This window comes from Taudactylus pleione, unplaced genomic scaffold (assembly GCF_031769625.1).
Source record: "Taudactylus pleione unplaced genomic scaffold, aTauple2 ptg000296l, whole genome shotgun sequence".
NCBI classification, from domain to species: Eukaryota; Metazoa; Chordata; class Amphibia; order Anura; family Myobatrachidae; genus Taudactylus; species Taudactylus pleione.
In genome coordinates, this window is record NW_028284698.1 from 15,145,057 (window position 1) to 15,157,880 (window position 12,824).

Consider the following 12,824-nt stretch of genomic DNA (forward strand, 5'->3'; position numbering starts at 1 on the left):
GCCCCATTTACTAGAAGTTGTATGGAGATTAAGAAATGTAGACTCAATGATCAGCCAAAAAGGGTGGCAAGGGGGGGGGGGGGGGGGGTAAACAGTAATTTGCCTGAATTGTGCTGCTCAGTAATACACTGTTGTTGATAAAAACAGGTTGGAATGGAAGCCATTGATTATTTACCCTAATGGAAGGACAGGTGTAAAGGGCCTTGATGCCAGTGAGAAAGTGTCTGTTATAAGCCTTCCTGGTGTCAAGGAAAGGACAATGGTAGGGGTCTAACAAGAGTTCAAAATATGGATTAAGTCTATAGCCCTTCAAGTGTTGTCTCTGGCGTGTCTGCCCAGATTGACCCCCACCTGATCTTAATGGAATAGGGAAGGCAACGCCAAGTTAACCCTGTAGGCCATAATCTTATCATAGAGTTTGATGTTGTTATTCAATAAAGAGATGGGGTGATATCTGGCGCAGTCACATTGGTCCTTACCTTCCTTATGTGTACCTCTGATTTAGCTTCTAAAGCCTCACTTGACCAAGGGCACCAACCAGGACAGAGCTGAAAAGGGTGTGGAGATGAGAAAAGAGGTTGTTTGCAAATTTCCTGTCATTTCTTGTAATTAGCCGGTGTGAACCCATTGTCACGGCCAGGGTTTCTCGGCACGGTGGTCACCGGGTATTACCTGTGAGGTCATTGTGGCGGGGGGTGTCAGGCAGCGGTGCTGGTGTTTGGCGAGGGGCATTGGCTGTGCGTGGTTCTGTGCGGGCACATTGTCACTAGGCCTGGTGGGGCCTGGCAGTGTTTCCGTTCTGTTTGGCATGGGCGCCGCCATCTTGCCTGTGGCCATGTGATTCAAGCTGTCCAATCCTGGTGGGTCATGTGCTCTTTCCAGCCAGTCACAGCGCGGCACCTGGTATATAGGAATGTCCAGAGCCTTCCTTCTTTGCCAGTGCAACGTGTTTCTCAGCTGTTGCTGAGAGAGAGTACCTGTGCCTTACCTGCCTCCTTGGAAGCGCTACTTAGCCTGAACCTTGCCTGCTCCAACATGCTGGACTTACCCTGCACCCTCCATTTACCTTTTACCCTGCCTGAGTACCTGAACCTGCTGTTTCCCTGCACCTTGCCTCCACTTACACCCAGCTGGACTTCATTACCTCTGCCTGCATTCTGTTACAGCTCACCATACCTGCATACTGGACTGTTACTGCCTGTCACTATCTGGACATTCTCCCATTTACCTCACTACAGTTATCAAGTGCACTTTAGTGCTATACCTGGACTTTTTCATTTGCCATTCCCATGTCTTCTAAGTCACTTATTAAAAACTCCACTTTTTCATTTAAATCTGCTTCTGTGTCTGCTCCTATCACCACCCCGGGTCCACAACAAAATCAGAACCTCACAGTTTGCACTGGCCCCATGGATCCGGCCACAGAACAGGAGTCTGGAGTGGATTTATTCCACTGTATTGCTGACCTGGAAGCTACACAACATCAAATGGCTCAGTTTCTACAGGAGATGTCTAAACGACAAGATAATCTGCAAACCTCGTTAATCACCCCTGGGGTATCAGCAACTACACCTCCTCCTGTGCCTGGTAAGACAGGGACCAGGGTATCCCCTCGTTTACATCTTCGTATGCCAAGCAAATTTGACGGCAATCCTAAGCTCTGTCGTGGTTTCTCAAATCAGTGTGATATACACTTTACATTACAGCCTGATAACTTTCCCACTGCTAGAATTAAAGTGGCATATATTGTGTCTTTGTTGTCCGGCTCAGTTTTGGATTGAGCCTCCCCACTCTGGGAGTGTTCAGACTCGCTGCTGGATAACTATACAGACTTTGTATAATCATTCAGGAGGATTTTCGATGAACCTGGATGCACTGTGTCAGCATCGTCCAGTATCATGACCCTGAGACAAAGAACCCGTCCTGTCAGCCAATATGCCATATAGTTTCAAATCTTGGCATCAGAGCTTAAGTGGAATGAGGAAGCCCTCACCTCAGCCTTCTGGCATGGTCTTTCTGACCGACTAAAAGACGATCTGATCACCCGTGAACTTCCCACTAATTTAAATGATATGATCTCACTCTACAACAAAATTGACCTACGCTTCAGAGAACGTCGGGCTGAAAAGCACAGAACTGACCGGCATGGTCATTTACGCCTCCTTTGCCTACCCGTCCACCCCATCCTCCTATAGATGAGGAGCCTATGCAGGTGAACCAAACCCATCTCTCCAAAGAGGAACCTCAGAGAAGGATGCTAAAAAACCTCTGTCTATACTGTGGAGATTCTGGTCACCTGGTGGCCTCCTGCTCCCGTAAATCGGGAAACGCCCGTTCCTAACTGACCCTGGGGACATCAAGTTAGGAGTTATGAGCCCGTCCCCAAATACTAAAGATTTCAAAATTTCCTTAGCTTTGGATCTCAAGCCTAACCCTGTCTTCGTTTCTGCTTTATTAGACTCTGGAGCAGCCGGAAATTTCATGACTTCCAGCCTAGTTGAGAAACTACAGATTCCTTGTTCATCTCTCATTCACGCAATTTCCCTGACTTCTGTAGATGGACAGCCTCTAGCTAAAGGAGTGGTCACCAAGGAAACTCAACCAGTATTAGTCCTTGTTGGGTCACTTCACTCCGAGTCTTTAAAGTTCTTAGTGATACCTGAGGCTTCCCAAGAAATCATTTTAGGACTACCCTGGTTACGCCAGCATAATCCCAGGATAGACTGGTGTTCAATGCAGATTCTTTCATGGGGAACTGACTGTCTGAAATCCTGTCTTCCCAAGATATGACCTGTAAGAAAGACAGCTTTGTTAATATCTCCAGCTATTCCCAATGAGTACCAGATGTTCTCTGATGTTTTTCCGAACAACAGGCAAATGTTTTACCTCCTCACAGAGAATGGGACTGTCCAATCGAGCTGCTGCCTGACAACATGCCACCTTGTGGTCGCACCTATCCTCTTTCCTTGCCTGAGACTCAAGCCATGTCTGAATACATCCAGGACAACCTAGCGAAAGGGTTTATTCATCCTTCCACCTCTCCTGCCGGAGCTGGGTTCTTTTTCGTCGGCAAGAAGGACGGTGGCCTAAAACCTTGTATAGATTACCGGGGCCTTAATGATATAACGATCAAGAATCGATATCCTCTTCCCCTGATCACAGAGTTGTTCGACAAAGTTAAGGGGTCCATCATATTCTCAAAATTTGATCTGAGAGGGGAGCTTATAATCTCATCCGTATTGGCGCTGGTGATAAATGGAAGACCGCCTTTAATACTAGAGATGGACACTTTGAATACCTCATGATGCCCTTTGGATTGTGCAATGCCCCTGTGGTGTTTCAGGGCTTTGTTAATGAGATTTTCCGGGACTACTTGTACGTCTCGGTTGTTGTTTACCTGGATAATATATTGATTTTTTTCGTCTTCTGTAGCAAAACATCATGAACATGTGAAGGAAGTATTGTCCCGTCTGAGAAAGAACCACCTTTACTGCAAACTGGAGAAATGTGTCTTTGGGGTACCCAGTGTGCCATTCCTTGGTTACATCATCTCTGGCTCCAGTCTAGAAATGGACCCCAAAAAGGTGCAGGCAATTTTTGATTGGTCCCGTCCTCAAACTTTGAAAGCCATCCAGAGATTGCTTGGGTTCGCCAACTACTATAGACGCTTTATTAAAGGTTTTTCATAATTATTGGCTCCCATTACCACTCTGACCCAAAAAGACGCTAATCCTGCCTTATCGTCACCCGAGGCAGAGACTGCCTTCCAGCTTTTAAAACAGGCGTTTATTTCTGCTCCAGTCTTATGACAATCGGATCTGGATAGGCTGTTTTTATTGGAAGTGGATGCGTCATCAGAGGCCGTGGGTGCAGTTCTTTCCCAGCGTTATGAGGATAATCGAGTTCATCCCTGTGGGTTTTTCTCCAAGAAATTTTCTCCTGCCGAAAGAAATTATGCTATTGGTGAACAAGAACTCTTGGCAGTGAAGTTGGCATTAAAAGAATGGAGATACCTGCTGGAGGGGGCCAAGTTTCCCTTCACTGTCTTCACGGACCATAGAAATCTCCTCTTCCTCAAGAATCTTCAGTGCGTGAGTCCTCGTTTGGCGTGATGGGCAATATTTTTTGCTTGGTTCCAGTTCACCCTGACCTTCCGGTCTGGAGCTCTTAATCAAAAGGCAGATGCTCTGTCCAAATCTCCCGTCTGTGATGACAAATCGAAGAATCAACAAAATACCCCTGTTTTGGAGTCAAGAGTGTTCACCACCTTACAGTTACAGCCCCATACTGGGAAGTCCTTTGTGGCCCCAGAGTTAAGGAAGCAGCTCCTCACCTGGGCTCATTCCTCTCGCTTTGCAGGTCCCTCAGGTACCCGGAAGACCTTGGAATTTTTAAAGAGAGGCTATTGGTGGCCATCCATGAAAGCAGACATGTCGGAGTTCATTTCTTTATGTTCTTCGTGTGCCCAGCATAAATCTTCACGTCAGGCTCCGGCTGGTGAGTTGTTGCCACTACCTATTCCATCACGTCCATGGACGCATCTCTCCATGGACTTCATCACGTATCTGCCGAACTCTCAAGGGTTCACTACCATCTGGGTCGTAGTAGACCGTCTCTCTAAAATGATCCATTACATACCACTAAAGAAATTGCCTACTGCTCCTGACTTGGCTCACTTGTTCGTTCAACATATTTTCCATCTCCATGGTCTTCCTGCTGAGATGGTCTCTGACCATGGTATTCAGTTCACAGCGAAGTTTTGGAGAGCCTTATGTTCTGTATTGCAAGTGAAGCTAAATTTTTCTATGGCTTATCACCCACAAAGCAATGGTTCCACTGAGAGGGTTAATCAAGACCTTGAGACCTTCCTGAGGATTTTTATGACATCTTCCCAAGACAATTGGTCTGTATTGCTGCCATGGGCTGAATTTGCACATAATGCCTCCTACCACTCTTCCATGAACCAAACTCCATTCCAAGTGGCCTACGGACTTCATCCTCGGGTCCCTGAATTTCAAAGCCTGCCCGTCTTTGATGTTCCAGACGTAGAAGACACTGTATGGAAATTTACATCAATTTGGTCTCAAGTTCGTGCTGACCTGGAGAAGGCGTCCTCCCGTTACAAATTTCAAGCTGATAAGAAGCGTTGGAAAGTACCACATATGCAAGTTGGAGACCAAGTCTGGTTGTCCACCCGGAACCTATGGCTTAGAGTACCATCTATGAAATTTGCTCCACGCTTCATCGGGCCCTTCTCCATCATAGAAATCATTAACCCCGTGGCTTATCGCCTTCAGTTACCCCCTTATCTGAAAATTCCCAATTCCTTTCATGTCTCCCTGCTTAAACCCCTGGTGCTGAACAAATTCCACAGAGTCCTGCCTACTTCACCCCATGTCCAGACTGAAAGGGGCGTGGAGTCTGAGATGATCCAAGGTCTTGGATTCTCGCATCCGCAGTGGACATTTGCAATACCTGTTGAATTGGAGGGGCTACGGCCCAGAGGAACGTTGTTGGACCGACGCCCGAGATATCCATGCTCCTGCACTCATCAAGAGGTACTATGCTGTGCATCCGGAGAAGCCTGGTGAGTTTCCTGAAGCCACCCATAAGGGGGGGGCGGTACAGTCACAGCCAGGGTTTCTCGGCATGGTGGTCCCTGGGTATTACCTGTGAGGTAATTGTGGCGGGGGGTGTCTGGCAGCAGTGCTGGTGTTTGGTGAGGGGCATTGGTTGCGCGTGGTTCTGTGCGGGCACATTGTCACTAGGCCTGGTGGGGCCTGGCGGTGTTTCCGTTCTGTTTGGCATGGGCGCCATCTTGCCTGTGGCCATGTGATTCAAGCTGTCCAATCCTGGTGGGTCATGTGCTCTTTCCAGCCAGTCACAGCGCAGCACCGGGTATTTAGGAAGGTCCAGAGCCTTCCTTCTTTGCCAGTGCAACGTGTTTCTCAGCTGTGGCTGAGAGAGAGTACCTGTGCCTTACCTGCCTCCTTGGAAGCACTACTTAGCCTGAACCTTGGACTTTTTTGTTTGCCATTCCCATGTCTTCTAAGTCACTTATTAAAAACTCCACTTTTCCATTTAAATCTGCTTCTGTGTCTGCTCCTATCACAACCCCGGGTCCACAACAAAATCAGAACCTCACACCCATCATGAGCTCTGTGAGTTGAGTTTAGGGAGTTTTGCCTCATACAAAAAAATTTCTATGAGCCGTGCCTGGTTGTCTATAGCTAGCGGGTTCGATGTATGCGCAGATTGTAGAGGTTCTAGTATTATCTTTGATAGTCAGACCAAATCTTTTGGGGGTTATAGGTTAGGGACCCATCAGGATCTTTGATGACGAGAAGGTTGCAGGATTACATCATGGCCCAGAGCTTTGTAGCTAGGGGCTCATCTACTTTGTTCCCCTTCTTATACAAGGATTGCCTAAGCCATGTAAGTCTGCAGGGAAATAAGAAGCATGAGTTTCCTCTAGTGGACTTAATATTTTGCAAGAGGATCTTTGGAGCGTTTATGGCTTAATTATTGTTTATGCAGGTAATTAGTGAGGTGAATGATAGCAGCTAGCCACTGTTTTTTTATCTAGAAGCATTGAAAATAAAAAGACCCATTAGGTCCACCTACTTAGTGTACCAGAGCATCATCGGGGAGATCTCTGGAGTATTATTAATCTCAAATGTTCTGTGAGGATTGTTTGTAGTTGAGTGGAGTAGACTGTGTCATGTATCAAAGACTTATAGTCCAACCAAACCATTGGATATATGTTGGAATTGTGGCTGAGCAGGACCATGTCAATTCTGGAATATGAATTGGGGCAGAGTTTGTACTTATGTACTATATTGTGTCTTTTACTCAAAATTGATAGTGAGGTCTCAATAAATAAATAAAAAAGCCCAGGTCCCTCAGGACGCGCTCTGATCAATCACCAGTACTGTTCTGCTCAGTCAACCACTCTCATTCTCATTCTCCAGAGCAGGAAGGGGAGGAGACAATGGAGAATTTGCTCTCCTGCCCTTTCTCATTCTCTGCACCATGTGTGACAGCACACGAAGCTTGGCATAGCGCGGAGCAAAGGTAGAAACAGATGGGCATAGTGGAAGAGAGAGTCTGTGAAGGGAAACTACTGCTCAGATGAGAGTAATTTACAGCCCATGCACGAAAGGAGAGAAGAGAAACTGGAGGGAGGACCCTTCTTGGTCTTAAAGTGCTGCCAAAAAAGCCAGAATCCTCAGTCACAAGTAGCAGGTACCACCTTTAGGGCTCTATTGAACGGACCACAATAATTAACTTACTAACTTGACGTGTATGCCGGAGCAACTCATCATTGCTCCAGCATGGAGGCAGCTGATCCGAAAATCAGCTGTCTCCATGAAGCGCTTCACTGCTCCTTTTGGAGCAGTGAATCTTTTCACACTAGTGTGCCTGCATGACCTACAGGTCACGCATGCGCACAAAAGCCCCGGTGTCAGGCGTAAGGAGCCGGACAGGGGCGGAGGGATCCGAAAGGAACCCTCTTCGCAACCCGGGACTCCTTCCCATAGGGAAGGAGAAGGGTTAGCGGCGATTGTGGAAGCAAACACCATCTGAAATTGGCAAATTCTCCTGGAGTCAGGCTCTGAAAATATTGTATTTTTGGAGATTGATGAATTCGGCAGGCCATTCCGGGAGAGAAAGGTAAGCAGGACATATCTGTGATACTAGTGTATGGGGACAGCGGGCCATTCCGGGAGAGAAGGGTAAGCAGGAAATTTCTGTGATACTAGTGTATGGGGACAGCGGGCCATTCCGGGAGAGAAGGGTAAGCAGGACATATCTGTGGTACTAGTGTATGGGGACAGCAGGCCATTCCGGGAGAGAAGGGTAAGCAGGAAATTTCTGTGATACTAGTGTATGGGGACAGCGGGCCATTCCGGGAGAGAAGGGTAAGCAGGACATATCTGTGATACTAGTGTATGGGGACAGCAGGCCATTCCGGGAGAGAACGGTAAGCAGGAAATTTCTGTGATATCTCCTGCGTTACCTTTTTGATGAATAGCCTAAAACTTAATTTCTACAATTGCAGGTGAAAACGTTAATTTTCACCTGTTTTTGTAGAAATTAAGTGATGAAGAATAGAGCCCTTAGCCGCAGCAAGTGCTGCACTCCTAATAAATACATCAGAGCTGGAGAAATCAGGCCCCTTTATACAGTGTATACTGTGCACCAGAGGCAGCAGCCACAGAGAACTGCACATTCTGTTCACCAAGTGACCCGACACCCCAGCTGGGAGCAGCTAACACATATCTGACATGTTATTCCCATCTCTGTATCTAATTTTATTTTATCTTCATGTTTAATTGTATTCTCTATCTGTGGTTTCTCCATATCCACCTGCAAGGTCTATTTCACAACCCTATACTAATCTTATCCTTTTTTGATATACCCTTTTACTATAAAACTGTTACATACCATTATCAGCTCCACCTGTTCTTTCCCGCCTTCACTACCCAAAGAGATGGACCCTCTTTTTGCGCCTTGACAGCCAAAACTATTTGAACCAAATACTATGAGAACTGAAAAACCCCACTTTCAGCTAGTGACAACATGAACCTCAAACATGTACACACAACACAATTTGGGATCGCAGCTCACAACCAACCCCTTGTATTTCTAGGATCCAGACCTAGCTCCCTGTTTGTATGATGTATGTGACTTGAGGTTCACTGTCATATTTTATACTGCACTTAATGATGAGTGAAGTGACTGAACTGTTGATATAACTTTCTCTGTCTTATCAAAAGAAAAGTTTGGTTCATATATAATAAGCGAGAAAGCGTGTCTGTCTGTTTGTCCTTGCATGGCCAGAGTTTTGGACCTAGCTCCACCAAATTTGGCAGGGTGGTGTAGTTTGACCAGGATTAGGTTTTTGCCTAGATTTGAACTTCATGAGGGCCACACACTGTAACACAATCCCTAAAAATGGGGACATTCTTAAATTACTCAGGTTCTAGGGCTGGCTCAAGTGGAAATTGGCAGTCTGCCAAAAACCTGTGTGAAAGCTACAAAAGTATCCTTTTAACCTCACAGTCTGAGCAAGTGTCAAACTTTTTGCCTCATGCAAGTTCATATTAAATCCAGAGTTAAGGTGCGTATGGACTTCCCGACTGTGAAACGAGAGCACGATTACGGCATTGTAATCATGCTGTCATTTCACAGTCTGTGATGTGCCTACACTGAACATTCAGTAGTTCAGTGTAGGCACATCCATCATCCCGTACATGCTGAACCTGACGTGATCGTCAGGTTGACCAACATGTACGGTCAATGATAGATGTCAAAAACGACCAGCGGGCACGCACATCGCTGGTCGTTTTTGACATTTACACGGCTGATTTGCGGCCAATTAGCAAGCGATTGAACGGTAACTATGTTGTTATCGTTCAATCACCCTGTTTATTCGCCTAGTGGATACGCACCATTAGTCCTTTTTAAAGTGATCATATATATTAGCCAGCCCTCTGTGTTTGCATGCAAGGGTGAAACTAGAACTAGGGGGCTTCATAACAAGATCTTAAAAGCCCCCCCCCCGGAATAAAAAACACATACATTTGCCCCCACACAGAGCCCATTCAGGTTATGCCACATAGTAGTACCCCTTATACACATTATGCCATGCAGTAGTAGTACCCCATATACATTATGCCACACAATATTGCCCCTTACACTACACAGTAATGCCCCTTACAAATTATACTACTCAGTAATGCCCTTTACATATTATTACACATAATAGTAGTGCCCCATGTAACACCTTTTTCCACACAATAGTAGTGCCCCTTACACATTATGCCACATAGTAATGTCCCCCCAGCAACTCACCTCCCTATCTCCCTCCAGCAGCCTCTCGCCACCCCCTGTGTGGCATCAGCAGCCAGCAAGTGTGGATTTGGGGCTGGGCCACCAGCTAATTACAGCTGGCAAACTGACAGGCAGCGACAGATATGGGCAAAGAGCGCCGGCGCAATTTGAACCTGGCGCCGGTCGCAAGCCAATCGTAGCTTGCGGACCAACAGCCAATCAGGAGCCGCCACTGCTGATTGGCTGCCAGTCCGCATACTCTGTCTGACTCAGAATAGAATGCATAAATTCACATCTGTACATGCAGAGTATGCTAACACTCGCCATTTATGTCCATGTAAAGTCAGTCAGCCACATAATGTGCAGTCGCCAAGCATCGCAGGTACAGATTTATACACAAGACATAATCTTAATCATCTAATGTGTCATTCACAGGGTGCAGATGGGTTACCAGGAATATCGGGCTATCCTGGGCCAAGTGGTCGACCTGGCAGCAAAGGTGACTATGAAATGAAAATTGTTGTCATGAAAGTAGTAGCTATAAAAATGGAAATACACTATATAGTTAATACATTATATTTATTTGTTATTGAACTACACAATTGTATTATTAACTTATTCCATTGAATTTTACAATATATTAAATATTACTTGCTATTTTAAGAAATAAGTATCTGTTTTGAGATCACTTCTTGGTGGTCTTGGAATGTCAGAGACCCCTTGTTTCCAAGAGGGGGAGGTCCCCTATTTAAAATTTTGCATTAAAATGTAAAATCATGTAAAATAACCTCAGCCATAACTTAACTGTTGTAATTGGCAAATTTGGAACCATTCTTAAGTGGCACCCTAAGGACTATTACACACACTGTCAGGCTTTTTTCAGTGGATCAGTCACTTTCACAAGCAACGGTTTTGTGCCATCTGTAATGTTATTGCCCTGAGTTTTCAATCTCTTTTTAGCCTTTAAAACTGAAGACCGTGGACGGCAGCCGTCTTAGTTAGTGGTTATCACGGCTGTAACACGGCGACCATGCCGTGTTCGTGCAGTGTGAAAGCCCTAATGTACAGGTATTTGTAACTTCCACTGAAATTAAACAACGGAAAAAAAGTCTGTTTTTTTGCCAGACGGACAAATCCGTTGTGTGTGAAATAGCCCTAAGGTATGACTGTAATGCTTGATCAAACTTTAAAACCACCGTAATATTAGCAGAGTTCAGACTTTTCCAAAGTCTTAAAGAGGAACACTGCAGTTTCCAGCATCCTCCATACACTCTGTTTTGGAATACTCCAACTGGCCCTAGGTAATATAGGAAAATGACTAGGGGCATCTGAAAAATCCTAGGGGAAACTGCGCTAATTGGAAATCTAATCTCTGCAGCGCCAGCTCCAGATTTCAAGTCCCGGCTGACTGTGGCTGTCTGCCGATGGGATGCACAGACATTCCGGCACTGCTGTGCCGTTGCCTGTCATGTTATATGACAGGCAACAGCAGCAGAAAGCTTGTACAGCCCAGCACCCAGGGGCGTATTTATAATGGGTGCAGGGTGTTCAGAGTGGGCCCGCAACGCACACCCTGCACCCATATTATACTTACCTCTCCAGAGTCTCACTTCAGCACCGGTGTCTGCGCTGTAAAAATGGCTGGAAAATGGCCGCAGGGCAGGGCAAATTGCCGCCGTGGCCATTTTCCCCATGATCTGTGCATGCGCTATAGACTCTGGGCACATTCTAGTTCCCAGAGTCTATAAGTGCGGCGCTGGACACGCACCGCTCAGTGCGCTACCGGACGGAGAGGAGAGGGCCCGTGACAGAGATTGTACACGGGCCCCCTTCTCTCTAGACACACCCCTGCCAGCACCAATCATACAGCTCCTGCAACTTCCATCAGTGTGACGCTGGCATGACCTAAGGTCATTCACAGTAGAGAGCGCACCAAGAGAGAGGCTGGGGACTGGATTTGCTGGAGACACAAGGGGGGGGTGGGGTGGATTTGATGGCTGGAGACACACAAGGGGGGGAGATTCAACGGCTGGAGAAATACAAGGGGGCAAGGTTTGAGGGTTGGAAACACTGACACCCTCTGCCTAGATAATGCACATATATAGGGCTTTGTATTTTTACCATGTAAAATATTGGGACGGCGATGTGTTATGTGGTGCTCTGTAAAATGTTTTTTTCCTTGTGGTTCTCCATTAGTAAATCTTGGTGTTTGAAAACCACAAGAAAACTCACAGAAAACCTGTTGATTACCGAAGCTGCACTTTAGTAAATGTCCCTTGAGGTTTTTCTGTTACTTTGTGATGTGTGCAACTTTTCTTAATTATAGGTTCATAAATAGGCTATAAAGAGCATGTATACCGCCTTGTACTTTCCACTGATTCCACCTCTACAATGAATTCATGGTTGTGTTGTGTATAATGGTCATCAAACATATACATCAAACGAGGTGTTTTTGAAGCTCCTTTTGCTTGCTTGTCTGTTGCTTTCTATTCAGTAAACAGGCTATTTGCAGCATTTTACCAGAGGTTGTATAAATTAATTAGTTAAATAATATTTTTTCCCTTGTTTATTAAAGGTGACCGTGGGGAGTCGCTGGGGCAGCCCGGTTCTCCAGGACGCAGGGGAGATCGAGGAGTGCCAGGAAGTCCAGGTACCATTGCTGTATATTTCCCATTGATAAAAAACATTGCATGAGTCAGAATTGCTATAGCAGTGCTGAATGAACTCAACAATTAAGATCAATGCACAAAATAAGAGTTGTGAATTGTTGTAGAGAAATTATTAATTTTCTATCCCCTTTTAAATACAAATTAATATACATATATATATATAATATATATATATATATATATATATATATATATAAATCCCAAAAACAGAGGCAACACTCTGACGACTTGGTAAAATAACGACCACAGGAGCCTGTAGTTGGTCAACGTTTCAGAACTTTATGTTCTTTCGTCAGGAAAGAAATTCTGGCACTACAA

At 45.6% G+C, this 12,824-nt stretch overlaps 1 protein-coding gene across 3 annotated transcripts in view; it reads left to right on the plus strand.

The window, feature by feature from the left end:
• Positions 1-12,824, plus strand: part of COL4A6 (collagen type IV alpha 6 chain) — a 367,236-nt gene that overhangs the window by 324,819 nt on the left and 29,593 nt on the right. For all 3 annotated transcript variants that reach the window (XM_088482857.1, XM_088482856.1, XM_088482859.1), the window contains 2 exons: positions 10,273-10,336; positions 12,413-12,487. In XM_088482857.1, the coding sequence (XP_088338983.1) occupies positions 10,273-10,336; positions 12,413-12,487 (139 nt within the window). The remainder of the gene's footprint in view (positions 1-10,272; positions 10,337-12,412; positions 12,488-12,824) is intronic.